This window comes from Barbus barbus (genome assembly GCF_936440315.1).
Source record: "Barbus barbus genome assembly, chromosome: 34".
Taxonomy (NCBI): domain Eukaryota; kingdom Metazoa; phylum Chordata; class Actinopteri; order Cypriniformes; family Cyprinidae; genus Barbus; species Barbus barbus.
The window spans coordinates 2,585,291-2,601,669 of record NC_136762.1 but is presented as its reverse complement, the minus strand read 5'-3'; the positions used below and the strand labels follow the sequence as shown (position 1 = coordinate 2,601,669).

Here is a 16,379-nt window from a genome sequence, read left to right as displayed (position 1 = left end):
GAGTATATGAGTAACAAAAAACAGTAACATGAATATAATTGTGGAATAATGAATATAATGTGGAATTTACTGCATAAATATGAAAAATAACAACATTGGACATTTTTATACACCACTCTCATTTGTAACAGTGTAGAGATGATGTAAATAAAAGCTTCATTGTCATGTTTCTAAAATTATATATGGATGAATGTAGGCTGTTATATATGAGCTATACATGCTTTTAAAATATATATTATAAATATAATAATATACACGTCCATTCAAAAGGGATTCAGTAACATTTGTTTTAGTTTAGAAAGAAATCTCTTCTGTTCAACAAGGCTGCATTTATTTGTTCAAAAATACAGTAAATATGCTATTTGAAAGAACTAGTTTCTATTTGAAAATGTATTTATCCTGTCATGCTTAAGCTTCATTAGCTACCCCAGCTTTCAGTGTCACATGATCCTTCAGAAATCAGGCCGATTGCTGCTCAAAAAACATTTATTATTATTATTATTATTATTATAGCTGTTATATATAACTGAATGTTATGCTGCTCAATAAAATGTGTGGAGGTGTTTCCATTTTTTGATGAACAGAAAGGTTGAAATATAGAAAATGGAAAATAGAAAAGTGAATTATTTGAAATCATTTAAAACAGATTTTTTTATGGCACATTTTGCACATGTACAATGCAAGACAGGGAACATATCAACACCACTGACATACAAAAAAGCGAGATTTGAAATTGATGCATAACTACAATAAAGATATAAGTTAGGACATCACTAAAACAGTATTTATTTTGGCAAAGAGGGGCATACGTTTCCCATCTTTCTACTTCAAATACTTTGTTGAAGCATTTGAAAGCAAACCTTGAAATATTCTCACAAAATCATGAAGATATATAGAAAAGGAGGATTTAGCTTTCTTCCATTTACATATGTAAATGTAATATTTATCAACAGGTCAGAAAACAGGGAATTCAATATATCCATAAAAACAGGGTATTTCCTTTAACAAAGGGATACATATTATGTTTTACTGAAAGTTAATTGAAAACATCCAGGTAAATCGCAGCAGTAAAACGGGTGTTCAAGTGTTCCAGGAAATGAAGAACAAACTGAAGTCTCCCCTGTGTGTATGTTCTCAGGAATTATTGAACAAGTCTCATTAACCTTTGGGGCAACAAGGTGTGTCAGACAGAGTGTGAAAGAAACCACAACATGCCAAAGCGGTATTACTGAAAATCACCAACATGCTTAAAAACTCTGTAAATAATTGTTATTACACTTATGGTCAAGTTAATTACAGTTTTTTTTATCCTTGAATTAAAGTATACATTTCTTAATATCGTAATGACACCCATCATTTGAACAGTAATGTAAATATAATAGTCATCATTATAAACACAAAATAATTATCAAAGACAATTAGATCTGATGAAGAGCGGTAAGGGACCTGGATAAAGGGTAGGGGGCGCTGGCCCAAAACGGTTGAGTATCACTGGCATACAGACTACTTTTTTATACTTTTAGGAGATGTGGCCACTATAAATCGTCATTGTAAGCAATACTGAGATTCAACAACAGCTTTTGAGTTAGTTATGGAGTAACATCCAAAAACACACTCACATATGTTGATAATGTCAGAAACAGCGGCCCCTACGGCACAGCTGATATTAGTAGGCTGGTCGCAGTTGTACATGATGGTTTGGCTGATGGTCCATGTTTTGGTCTCATTATCTGCTGAACTCCCGTTGCAAACTATGCTCGTCAGGCTTGGATTAAGCCCAGCCCATCTGACGGTGCTCCGCGGATATCCACCCACCGCCGAGCAGTTCAACTGACAGCTCATTCCAGTGCCACCATCGTCACGTTCAGGTTCACTGCAGTCTGTCGTGATTGTGAGAACGCTGTACTTGGCTGAAAAAAAGGAGAGAGCCGTGGAATAAGTGACATTAAAATGAAAAACCCTCATTGTTTCACTTCCCCAAAACCCACATCAATACAAGCATCCCAGAATCCTTAAGCATCGTTCAGGCTGTCAGCCCAAATCAGAGTTTTTGCATATCTGATTGGAATCTGATATAGATGACTGACTGTCCACACAGTCTTTGAGTTTCCAATGCGTACAAGCATGCGTGCCCCTGCGGACAGACATACGCAAATAAACTAACAGACACACACACACACACACACAAATAGGCTATATGCGCATATTCAAATGATATTTCACAGAATGGCTTCATCACACACACACACACACACACACACACAAACAAAACACACTGTAGGAGTATAAAAACATTATGCTGAACTGGGAATGGCTCAAAATCTGAATTGCAGTTGAATTTAAGTACCTAGGCGTGCATCAAAATTCAAGAAGTAAAAGAAAATGAAAAGTATAATTTTTAACAATGCATTTCAATTTGAATTACATATAAACATATATTCTCATGCATAACATACTGAGTATTTACAGAAATAATATGTACTAATTTGCCAGAATGCTCTAATTTCCTTAATAAAATTCAAATTTTTGCCTATGTTAATATTATTATCTTTTTTTTTTTAATCTGGAAACAGAGTGGTGGATATTGTGTTGCAAATACATAAATAAATTAAAAATTGTAGTGTACTGATAGCTATTAATTGTTTTGACAGTACTGAAATTAGTTTAGAGGAATATCTGATCATTTGACATGAAATATAATCTACATATCAGGTAATAAACAGGCATAATTAGCCAACATTAATATGTAATTATTTTTGTATTGTCGTTTTGAAATTTCTGTTATCAGGTTAAATTTCTTTTAATTGCACTTTATTACATTTCTCTTTCTTTCATTCAGATTCAAATTCTAATTCAATTCCTGTCTGGTCGATTTGATTAAAATTTACTCTCATAAACTAAATATAAGCCGATTCTTCAATTCTGCATTTAACTCAACCCTGTTGTCATACCTGTGACTTTGAGGAGAATCTGTGAGATTTCATGTTTGCCGTTGACGAAAACAACACAATTATACAGTCCTTCATCAGAGACTGAGATGTTTCTCATCTCCATGCTGAGGTCTGTTTCATTCACTTTGGTTCTGTCCTGGTACTCAGGCGACACTTCCATCACACGGCCTTTATAAAACCCATTGATGAACTCAACCACTTTATCATTTTTATCTCTCTGTATGTACAAGCCTTCAACAGAACTGCTGTGTGTCGAAGGACATCTGAATGTAATGCTGTGACCCAAAACAGCCGTGATGGTCGTCACTACATCGCTGTCACCTACACAAACACACAACAACAGAAACAACATTTCAGTCGACACTGATTATTATAGCTGATTATAATATGGCAGGTATACTTCAGTCTAAATAGTAGCATGTTCTGTGGAAATTGTATATAAAAACAAATTTGAACTCTGGTGTGAATAGCATTATGCTGCTGTTTGGATAATTACACAGACAAAAGATTTATAATTTCCAAGCAAAACAGTCAAACTCTAATTAAACCATTGCTTAATCGCAATAAATCGTTTGACAGCACTAATATATATATATATATACAGTGGTGTGAAAAAGTGTTGGCCCCCTTCATGGTAATGTGGGTTTGGATTTTGTTTTCCCTTCATAATAAAAAACTTCATTCAAAAACTGCATGTTGTGTTTACTTGTGTTATCTTTGATTAATATTTAAATTTGTTTGATGATCTGAAACATTAAAATGTGAAAAACATTCAAAAAAATTCAAAATCAGGAAGGGGGCCAACACTTTTTCACACCACTGTATAGTGCCTTGCAAAAGTATTCATACCCCTTCATTTTTTTCATCTACATTCCATACATTATAATAGTAAAGCAAAAAACAAGTTTTTAACATCTTTGCAAATTTATTACAAATAAAAAACTTAATAAAAAAATGATTCCATTGCATAAGTATTCATACCCTTATCTCGGACTGTTGAAATTTAGCTCAGGAACACTCGTATTGCTTGTAGATGTTACTACACTACTACACAATCTGTGGCAAATTCAACTGAATGGGTATAATTTGGAAAGGCACACTTCTTAATAAAAGGTCTAACAGCTGATAATCAGAGCAAAAAAGCAAGCCCTGAGGTCAAAAGAACTGCTTGTAGAGCTCAGAAACCGGTTTAGGTCAAGCCACACATCTGGGGAAAATTTCATAAAAATTTTCTGCAGCATTGAAGTTTCACAGAAGCATGTAGTCTTAATGTTACTCTTAATGGAAGAAGTTTGAAACAACCAGGGTCCGTATTCATAAAACATTTTATCTTACCACTAAGAGTTCTCCTACATAGCAGTAAAAGTTTTCAGTAAGAGTTTTCTCTTAAAACCTATTCACAAATCTGCTGAGACAAACTTTTACTAAGGAATAGAGAGACGTCTTAAGCTAAGAGTAAGGGCAGGGTTGACCTCCTTGCTATGGATCATGCGCATTAACTATGCACACAGTGATTGGCTGATAGGAGAGGGGAGGGGTCACTGTCAAAGATATATTCATAGAAATATTGTAGAGCACGATATTATGTTGCCATATCCAAATAAGGGTTTAAAATAATGTTCATTGCCACATTCAAATAAAGATTTTAACATGCAGGCTAAGTGTCACTAATTAAACAAATATATGTTCAGCTAATTGTCAGTCTCTTACATGTACGCTTCTTGTAGCGGATGCATATAAACCGCCTTTTAATTAACAGAGTAGAATAATCATGACTGGTAGTAAGACATGCAAACGTAAAAGAAAACCAAACTGGACGCAACTGGTTGCCCAACTGGTTAATGAAAAGGATATAATCAAAGGAAAATTTGGAGTTGGGACAACAAGCCATTTTAGGATAGCTGTGAGTTGGTCTTAGTGACTTAGGAGTCCTCTTCACTATTCCTAACGTTTCACAGATTTAGGACCTAGTTGTAGCGCTAAAAAGCTATGTGAAATACTCTTAGAGCAAAAATTTTGGAGTCATAAAATTAGGACTGACACGCCCACTATTTTTAAGATTTTCTCCTAAATCGGTGAGTTAGGAGCTACTTTTAGCCTTAAGATGTTTTGTGAATACGGGCCCAGGTCTGCTCATCACCTGCAGAGTACCATCCCAAAAGTAAAGTGTGCTGGAAGCAGCCTCATGCTTTGGGACTGTTTTTCAGCGGCAGGGACTGAGGGACTCATCAGAGTAGAAGAAAAGCTCAATGCACCAAAATATTGAGATAGTCTTAATGAAAACCTAGTCCAGAGCATTCAGAACCTCAGACTGGGCAGAAGGTTCACCTTCCAACAGGACAATGACCCTAAGCACACAGCAAGAGTGGTTTATAGACAACTCTGTGAATGTCCTTGAGTGGCCCAGCCACAGCCTGGGATTGAACCCAATCAAATATTTCTGGAGAAACCTGAAAATGTGCGTCTGCCCCCATCCAACCTGACAGAGCTTGAGAGGTGAAGAGGTGAGGAGAAGAATGGCAGATAATTGCCAAATGATAATAAGCAAAACTTGTCACATCAAAACAAAAAAACAAAAAAAAACTTGAGACTGTAAAGGTGCTTCAGCTAAATATCTAGTTAAGGGTATGAATACTTATTAAATGTACTTATTTCATTTTTGTGACAATTCTGTTTTTGCTTTGTCAATATGGTGTATGGAGTGTAGATTGATGTGGAAAAAAACTAATTTAAAGCATATACACTTAAGTCCATATATATTTGGATATATATCACAGGCACAATTTTTTATTATATTAGCTGCTGACCAAACCATATTCAAGTTACAATATTCTCATCGAAATTGGAGGAAAGGTAATGCAATTATAGCTCTTTAATTTTTACCTTCCCCCCTTTTTTAAGGGACCATAAGTAATTGGACAATTGACTCAAAAGCTGTTTCATGGACAGGCGTGGGCTATTCCTTCGTTATTTCTACATCAACTAAGCAGGTAAAAGTTCTGGAGTTGATTCTAAGTGTGTCATTTGCATTTGGAAGCTGTTGCTGTGAACCACATCATGTGGTCAAAGGAGCTCTCCATACAAGAGAAACAGACAATTGTTAGGCTTCAAAATCAAAATAAATCCATCAGAGAGATAGCAGGAATATTAGGAGCGGCCAAATCAACAGTTTGGTACATTCTGAGAAAAAAAGGAGGCACTGGTGAGCTCCGAAACATGAAAAGGCCTGGACGTCCACGGAGGACAACAGTAGTGGATGATCAGAGGATTCTCTCCATGGTAAAGAAAAACCCTTTCACAACATCCAGCCAAGAGAAGAACACTCTCCTGGAGGCAGACGTGTCTCTGTCAAAGTCTACAATCAAGAGAAGACTTCACCAGAGCAAATACAGAGGTTTTACCAGAAGCTGCAAACAAGACCAGATTAGACTTTGACAAAAAACATCTAAAAAAGCCAGAGCACTTCTGGAAAAGCATTCTTTGAACGGCTGAAATTAAGATCAACCTGTACCAGAATGATGGGAAGACAAATGTATGGAGAAGGCTTGGAACAGCTCATGATCCAAAGCACACAGAATCATCTGTGAAACATGGAGCAGTGTGATGCATGAGCATGGCTTCCAGTGGCACTGGGTTACTGGTGTTTGGTGATGATGAGACAGAAGACAGAAGCAGCCTGATCAATTCTGAAGTGTATAGGGACATACTCTCTGCCCAGATTCAGCCAAATGCAGCAAAGTTGTTTGGACGGTGCTTCATAGTACAAATGGATTATGACCCAAAACATACTGCAAAAGCAACCTTCAGAGTCAATCTCCTGATCTCAACCCGATTGAGCAGCATTTCACTTGCTGAAGACAAAACTAAAGGCAGAAAGAGCCACAAACAAACAACAACTGAAGTCAGCTGCAGTAAAGGCCTGGCAAAGCATCTCAAAGGAGGAACCCCAATCTCTGCTGATGTCCATGAGTTCTAGACTTAAGGCAGTCATTGCCTGCAAAGGATTCTCAACAAAATATTAAAAATTAATGTTTTACTTATGATTATAATTATTTTTCCAATTACATTTGAGCTCCTGAAAATAGGGGGCTGTGTATAAAAATGGTTGTAATTCCTAAGCATTTTGTTATATTTTTGTTCAATCCCTTGTAATAATGCTGAAAGTCTGCACTTCAGTTTCATCTTGATTGTTTTATTTTTAATTCTGTTCTGGTGGCATACAGACTTGAAAATATGAAAACTGTGTCAGTGACCAAATATATATGGACCTAACTGTTCGTATGTATGCATGCGTATATATATTATAGCATCGGTGCTGGTGTGCTCACGTCGACCCGAGTTAAATTCCCTTCTCTAGGTCCTTTGCCGGGCCCGCCCCCCTCTCCCAATACTCCAAATACTTTCCTGTCTGCACTCCACTGTCCTAGCTAATAATAAAAAAATGCATAAAAGCCCCCCCACCCAAAAAAGAACAATATATATATATATATATATATATATATATATATATATATATATATATATATATATATACGTATATATACATATATATATATACACACACACACAACCCGAATTCAGGAAATGCTGGGATGTTTTTTTTTATTTGAATAAAATTAAAACTAAAAGACTTTCAAATCACATGAGTCAATATTTTATTCACAATAGAACATAGAGAACATAACAAATGTTATAAATAGAGAAATATAACATCATCAAAAGTTTCAGAGAAACTGGAGAAATCTCTGTGCGTAAGGGACAAGGCCGAAGACCTTTGTTGGATGCCCGTGGTCTTGGGGCCCTCAGACGACACTGCATCACTCATCGGCATGATTCTGTCATTGACATTACTAAATGGGCCCAGGAATACTTCCAGAAACCACTGTTGGTAAACACAATATGCCATGCCATCTGCAGATGCCAACTAAAGCTCTATCATGCCAAAAGGAAGCCATATGTGAACATGGTCCAGAAGCGCCGTCGTGTCCTGTGGGCCAAGGCTCATTTAAAATGGACTGTTTCAAAGTGGAAAAGTGTTCTATGGTCAGACGAGTCCAAATTTGACATTCTTGTTGGAAATCACGGACGCCGTGACCTCCAGGCTAAAGAGGAGGGAGACCTTCCAGCTGATTCCGTGTCATCAGCGTTCAGTTCAAAAGCAAGCATCTCTGATGGTATGGGGGGGCATAAGTGCATACGGTATGGGCAGCTTGCATGCTTTGGAAGACTCGTAACCTCGATTCCCAGATGTCTTCAAACTGTTTTGAAAAGAAGAGGAGATACTACACCATGGTAAACATGCCCCCGTCCCAACTATTCTGAGACCTGTAGCAAGCATCAAATTTGAAATGAGCTCATTTTGTGCATAAAATTGTAAACTTTCTCAGTTTAAACAGTTATGTTATCTATGTTCTATTGTGAATAAAATGTTGGCTCATGTGATTTGAAATTCTTTTAGTTTTCATTTTATTCAAATTTAAAAAAACGTCCCAACATTTCCGGAATTCAGGTTGTATATATATATATATACTGTAAAATCGCTAGTACTGTTCAAATCACTCGTAGCTGTTTACAAGGTTGGCTGGTTGTCTGGATTTTCAAACAAATTACCATTAAACACTGACAAGTGAAAATATGAAATTCTGCAAAATGTCATTCTTACCAGATGTAGCTGTTAGCAGCAGCAAGGTAACGATCAAGGCCAAGCTAAAGAAACACACAAGCAAGAGCAACGATTAGTGACACAAACATGAACACTCACAATCATGTGAATTTGTATATTCCTCAAAAAAATTCCCATGACTCACTTCATAATGCTTAAACAAAAATAACTGCAGCATCAGGCCATCAAAGACTTGTACTTGCTGTTGATTACTGAACTTCACTCTTTAAAAACATTCTTTATTGCATCAATTATTTCATGAAACGTCTTTCCAAGTTTCTTTAGAGTTGAAAAAGGTTCCTTGGAATGTTCTTCAGACTAAGAAAAAAGAACTGCTCACTTAAATGTTCTTTTTGGAACCCAAAATCTAACAAAAGCAAACCTCTATTGCATCTTTTTTCATTTTCGATTTCGCATCATCTCACAATTAGTGTCCTGCTCAGTAAACTTAGTCATGTAACATAAGTTATGGCTGGCTTGATTTATGTATTGTGACACACAGTTAGGTCCATATATATATATATTTGCATGACACAATTTTCATAATGTCGGCTCTGTATGCCACCAGAATAAAATTAAAATGAAACAATCAAGATGAAATCTTAATTTCTGATCTTAATATTTCAGCCGTTCAAAGAATGCTTTTCCAGAAGTGCTCTGGCTTTTTTAGATGTTTTTTGTCAAAGTCTAATCTGGTCTTGTTTGCAGCTTCTGGTAAAACCTCTGTATTTGCTCTGGTGAAGTCTTCTCTTGATTGTAGACTTTGACAGAGACACGTCTGCCTCCAGGAGAGTGTTCTTCTCTTGGCTGGATGTTGTGAAAGGGTTTTTCTTTAACATGGAGAGAATCCTCCGATAATCCACTACTGTTGTCCTCCGTGGACGTCCAGGCCTTTTCATGTTTCGGAGCTCACCAGTGCCTCCTTTTTTTCTCAGAATGTACCAAACTGTTGATTTGGCCGCTCCTAATATTCCTGCTATCTCTCTGATGGATTTATTTTGATTTTGAAGCCTAACAATTGTCTGTTTCTCTTGTATGGAGAGCTCCTTTGACCACATGATGTGGTTCACAGCAACAGCTTCCAAATGCAAATGACACACTTAGAATCAACTCCAGAACTTTTACCTGCTTAGTTGATGTAGAAATAACGAAAGAATAGCCCACGCCTGTCCATGAAACAGCTTTTGAGTCAATTGTCCAATTACTTATGGTCCCTTAAAAAAAGGGGGAGGTACAAATTAAAGAGCTATAATTCCATAACCTGTCCTCCAATTTTGATGTGAATACTTTCAAATTAAAGCTCAGAGTTTGAACTTTAAGCCCATATTTATTATATAACTAACATGAATATATTTTGGTCAGCAGCTAAAATATTAAAAATTGTGCCTGTGTCCAAATATAGAAGTGCATCTCAAAAAATTTTAATATCGTGAAAAAGTTCTTTTTTTTTCTTGTAACTTATTTCAAAAAGTGAAACTTTCATATATTTTAGATTCATTACATGTAAAGTAAAACATTTCAAAAGTTTTTGTGTTTTAATTTTGATGATTAGAGTTTACAGCTCATGAAAGTCAAAAATCAGTATCTCAAAATATTAGAATATTTACATTTGAGTTTCAATTAATGACCATCTCTACAGTATAAATTCAGGGTATCTCTTGTTCTTTGAAACCACAATAATGGAGAAGACTGCTGACTTGGCAATGATCCAGAAGATGAACATTGACGCCCTCCACAAAGAGGGTAAGTCACAGAGGGTCATTACTGAAAGCTGTGGCTGTTTACAGAGTGCTCTATCAAAGCATATTAAATGCAAAGTTGACTGGAAGGAAGAATTTGGGTAGGAAAAGGTGCACAAGCAACAGGGATGACTGCAAGCTTGAGAATACTGTCAAGCAAAGCTGATTCAAACACTTGGGAGAGCTTCACAAGGAGTGGACTGAAGCTGGAGTCAGTGCATCAAGAGTCTCCACGCTCAGACGTCTTCAGGAAAAGGGCTACCAAGCCACTTCTGAACCAGAGACAACGTCAGAAGCATCTTACCTGGGCTGTGGAGGAAAAGAACTGGACTGTTGCTCAGTGGTCCAAAGTCCTCTTTTCAGATGAAATTAAATTTTACATTTAATTTGGAAATCAAGGTCCCAGAGTCTGGAGCAAGAGTGGAGAGGCACAGAATCCATGTTGCTTGAAGTCCAGAGTGAAGTTTCCACAGTCAGTGATGATTTGGGCTGCCATGTCATCTGCTGGTGTTGGTCCACTGTGTTTTATCAAGTCCACAGTCAACACAGCCATCTACCAGGACATTTTAGAGCACTTCTTGCTTCCTTCTGCTGACAAGCTTTATGGAGATGCTGATTACATTTTCCAGCTGGACTTGGCACCTGCCCACACTGCCAAAGGTACCAAAAGCTGGTTCAATGACCATGGTGTTACTGTGCTTGATTGGCCTGCAAACTCGCCTGACCTGAGCCCCATAGAGAATCTCTGAGGTATTGTCAAGAGGAAGATGAGAGACACCAGACCCAACAATGCAGATGACCTGAAGGCCGCTATCAAAGCAATCTGGGCTTCCATTACACCTGAGCAGTGCCACAGGCTGATCACCTCCATGCCGCTCCGCATTGATGCAGTAATTCATGCAAAAGGAGGCCCAACCAAGTATTGAGTGCATAGAAATGACCATACTTTTCAGAAGCCTGACATTTCTGTTTAAAATATCCTTTTTTTTATTGATCTTATGTAATATTCAAATTTTCTGAGACACTGAATTTTGGGTTTTCATTATCTGTAAGCCATAATCATCAAAATTTCAAGAAATAAATGAGATGAGAAATGAGTGACAAAAAATATTGACCTTTTTCATGATATACAATTTTTTTTTAGATGTACCTTTTTCTTTTTCTTTATTTATAGAGCACATTTCACGCAACTCAAGGTTGACCCAAAGTACTGTACAAAGAGCTATAGTCAACAATACACAACACAACATTACACCCTTACATCAAAACAGGAACTATGCCTCATTAAAGGCTACAGAAAAAAATGTGTTCTTTAAGTAATTGCTTAAAATATGACAAGGAAGATACAGTTCTGATAGAAGCAGGCAAATTGTTCCTAATATTGGGGCCTGCAACAGCGAAGGCTCGATCACCTCTACGTTGTAGCCTTGTTCTTGTAACAATAAGGAGGCCAGAACTACAAGATCTTAAGGCTCTGGTAGGATTGTAGTTTAAACAGGCTTCTGTAAGATAGGTTGGGGCCAGATTGTGTAATGATTTAAAAACAAAAGTTAGAACTTTAAAAATGATTCTATACTTGACTGGTAGCCAGTTTAAAAAGATTAAAATGGGCATGGCATGATCGAACCTTCGCCTACCGGTCAGCAGCCTAGCAGCAGCATTTTGAACCACCTGTAAACGCTTCAGACAAGACTGGCTAATACTGTAATATAAGGTGTTACAGTAATCAAGACGAGAAAGAATAAATAGATGGATAATCTGTTTCAAAATGTTTTGTTGAAAGAAAAGACTACAATTTTGCAACACGTCGCAAATGAAAAAAGATTGATTTAACCACAGCATTAACTTCTCGAACGTCAGGCTTCTAGGATTCTAGTTTATGTCGAATATTGTTTGTTACTGTTCCACATGTTTAACCCCTCATTACTCCATTGTGAAGACACGTAAAGCTTTTCACTGTAGTAGACCGTCTCTGAAACCAGACCAAACAAAAAATAGCTTGAGCCTTAGTTGTAGCAGTATGAAAATTGTTGTATTTTTATCTATCTATGATTTGTTTGTGCTGTTCTGAAGCACGGTTTCATCGTATTGTATTGTCGTGTGTGATTGTAAAAGTTTTGTGTGCGAGTGTCTCATGTTCTTTGTCAGGAAAAGCCATGCTGCTTTTGCATTTTGCAAACAGTACTGCTGTAACGTTAGTGAGCTCTTTGCGTTCTTGGCTTCTCTGTTCATATATATCAGTATTTGAATTTGCTTAATTTAATAAAGTATTTAACAAAAAAAAAGGGCAATTTGTGTGAATAAAGACTGCAGCGCAAGGATCTTTGAAAATATTTTATCTTGAAATATCCATGTAACACTCGGAATCATTTAAAATAATAATACAATTAACAGTAAAATTTTTTCAAGAGATGTGAATGCGAGTTCTCGGCTGATTTGTACATTATTAAGTTAAAAATTCTATTAGAGGTCCTCATGAACTGAAGGTGTAAACACAAATACTGTGCAACAGCGTACTTTGATTTACCAACAAGATAATTTAATGCTTTGCTTTCAAGAAAAAAAAATTGAGGTAATTTATGAGATAACAATCTTGCTGAACGTGTCAAAGCATCTGATGTTTTATGACTATTGAAGGTGTCACATCCTGGTTTGTTTCACACCTATGGAGTCCTACCTATATTCACAATTTGGTATTTAAATAAGGTTTTGGTGGCACATAGTTAGCCACAGAATTCATTCTGCATTCTCCTGTTACAATGGCTGCCGCTGTTCCAAACAATCAATCAATCAATCAATCAATTTTGACAGATAGTCCCTCATATTTTCTTCTGGCCTGAATAAAAAATGAATCGTTCTTTGCAAACAAAGTAATATACTTGGAACAATGGCCAAGGTCAAAAGCATGATCATCATGAGGTTTTAAACCAAACATAATAATTTCTGTTTTGTTATCATTTAACACCAAAACATTTTTGATTGAGCAAATTTTGTAATTCAGCTAGGCAAGCCAATAATGGTCCAATGGACCCTTTATTTTATACTGTAATGGAAAATATAATTGTGTATCATCCGCATAGAGGTGGAACGACACTCCATGCTTTTCAAAAGTATATGTATATGGACCTAGATTAAGTGTATAGCGTTAGTTCTGGCAGGTCACGTGAGTCAAGCTTGCATTTAGACGGCATTTAGAATTTTTTTGTTGATGAAAATGAGGCTGTGAGTGATAGACCTAGGGCCAGATTTACTAACAGCTTGCAACAGCACAAACCGTCTTTGGCATTAAAATAGTACTGTCAGGATTTACTAAAGATGCGCAGTGACGAATTAGCGCTGAAAAGGTGTGGACACAGTTCTTTTTGCACCTGACCTTATTGAATATGCATTTGTAGGAGTTTCAGATGCAAAATTTATGAGAGGAAAGTATTAAAATGAATTGCTCAATGCGATTTATGTTTGCGCTCGTCAAATTATACAGAAATATTTTATCATTAGACTGATGTGTTCACGGCCCGGATCACCGGATCACATTTTTAAGATGCAATGACCAGGAACAAAATCCCTCTAAAATAAAAAACTGCAGCACAATGCAATGCAAGCAGGGAAAAAATGCCTGAAGAAAAATTATTTCCTGGTGTTCTTGGACTGATCTAAACAGGGTTATCCTTAGCTGATGCAGGGTCTGTTCGCCGCGGGGCCCCCTCAAAGTGCAGGCACAAAGAACGTCCCTGGATCTAAATATAGAAGTGCAAATGCAAACACACAAGCAGCCACACTCTGAAGTGTACTTCCCTCTTAGTTTAAGAAACAAGCGACTAATACACACTCTCTTTTGTACACAAATAAAAAGACAGATCTTACAAACATGAGGACATCGTCTATTATTTGTTTTTTATATTAATGATATTTATCTCCTAATCCCTTACACCAACCCTCAGAAATCTGTGCACATCATCTCGATCATCTATGAGCCTTTAAAACTATTGACAACACTTGTTATCCACACGCACACACAGAGAGAGAGAGAGAGCTGTATCTGTACCTGTGAGTAACGCAGTTATAAACTCATGCTGATGGATGTGTGAACAGCAGAAACACTTACAGAGAGCAGACTGGCTTCATGTCCTCCTCATCTGTCTCAGCAGTAAGCAGACTCTTGAAATAGGAACTACACAAAGAGAAAGGGAGAAAAGTGATGCCATCCGCTTGACTGCTTCATAAAACCGATTGTCCTGTTGTGCCGTAGACAAAGAACATGAACTAAAATAATTGGGTTGTTTCACTGGAGAATGCATTAAACCAAAATAAACTAAGCTGCTTGTACCATTTTATTGCAGAGTGAGTGTAAACTAAAGTTTACTTTACTGCAAATGGCATTCATTCTAAACTAAACTAAAAACAAATTGTGTTGTTTTACTGCAAAGCGCATTAAACTAAACTAAAGCTGGTTGTGCCATTATTTACTACACTAAACTTGACATTAAACGAGAAAAAAATTAACTAAAGGTTGCTTTAGAGAGGACACTATACTAAACTAAACTACCCTTACAAACAAGAAGTTTATTCAAGTGTACTATGTGTTTTTTTTGTTTTAATAAAGTATATTTTCAATTTATGTACTTCTCAGAAATGTACATTATGTACTTTGAAGTTGTAAACTAGTTGTGTACTCAAAGTTTACTACTGCAAGAATGCTAGGATGCTTTTATAAACTAAAGTGTGGGACAATTTTCTCTCAAGTAATATTAAAAAAGTACATTTACTACCAATACATCGATATTAGTTTATTTACTATACTTAAAATATACTTAAACTTTACTTAAGTATACTTAATAAAATGAACTTTAAATATACTTATTTTTGTAAGGATAAATAAACTGAACTAAACTAAACTGATAATGCTGGTGAATTACCGCTTTGCAATAAACTAAACCAAACTACTGCAAAGAGCATTAAACTAAACTAAGCTAAAAACTAAACTAAACAAAACTAATCTAATTGTGTTGTTTTACCACAGAGGGTATTAAACTAAACTAGACTAAACCAAACTTGTTGTGCAATTTTATTATTAGTATTATATCATTTTATATACATATTATTTTAAATCAACTAAACTAAATGGGCTGGTTTACTGCAGAGAGAATTCAACTAAATAAAGCAACACAATTAGTTTAGTTTTTTGCGTTAGAGAGCATTAGAAATAAACTAAACTGGTTGTGCGGTTTTATTGCATAGGGCTGCAGTAAACTAGACTGAATTAAATATGTTAGAGAGAACTCATCTAAACCAAACTAAACTGGTGCTGAACCTCCTGTGATGATTGTGCAGATCTGCCGCAGATAGTTCAGAGTTCACGTGTGACACATTTACAGTGAAATCAAAGAGATTCATAAATGATCCACATTAAACTGGAACTGATCAAAGGAAATTAAAGCTTCTGTGGGCTGATTATAGACACACACCGTTAACAAAAGGGAAGAGAAATAAAGAGAAATGCCAGCATAACTATTTATCCAGAATATGTGTGTGTGAGAGAGAGGATAAAATAAGAGAGCACTTACTAAGGTTTGCGGGTTTTCCTCCAGTGCGCAAGAGATGAAATGAAACACACATATATAACAGTTCCTTAAGCTGAATTATTGTTTATGTAGTAGCTAACGGAGGTATAAGTTCACTGCGCCACCTCCTAATAAAGGCAGGAGGAGCCTCACCAAATCCCCAAATCACAATACTTTAACAGAACGATCAAACTCAAAATGTAGAAAAAATATAACAACTTTATTGTCCTAGCATGGACCATCAAAATTAAAACATCTGTGTGTCGATGAATATAAAGTCATACAGGGCAGTCGTATAAATAGCACGCCAAAATAAAAACGAAAACTCGTGGTAATGATATGCAAAAATGGACTTTGGCTTATACATGACACGCGTGTGTTTGGCGTGCATATGATACGCATCTACCCCACAACCCTATCGCATTGCATACGAGTTTTCGTTTTTATTTGGCGTACTATTTATACG

General features: G+C 36.4%; 1 protein-coding gene across 1 annotated transcript; it reads right to left on the bottom strand.

The window, feature by feature from the left end:
• Positions 1 to 629: 629 nt before the first annotated feature.
• Positions 630 to 16,052, bottom strand: LOC306854374 (T-lymphocyte activation antigen CD80-like). The gene is made up of 5 exons (XM_079392319.1): positions 15,917 to 16,052; positions 14,458 to 14,523; positions 8,614 to 8,657; positions 2,952 to 3,272; positions 630 to 1,910 (listed from the first exon to the last, which is right to left on the bottom strand). Exons 2-5 carry the CDS (start codon positions 14,475 to 14,477, stop codon positions 1,546 to 1,548), a joined length of 750 nt encoding a protein of 249 aa, XP_079248445.1. The 5' UTR covers positions 14,478 to 14,523; positions 15,917 to 16,052; the 3' UTR covers positions 630 to 1,545.
• Positions 16,053 to 16,379: the final 327 nt, after the last annotated feature.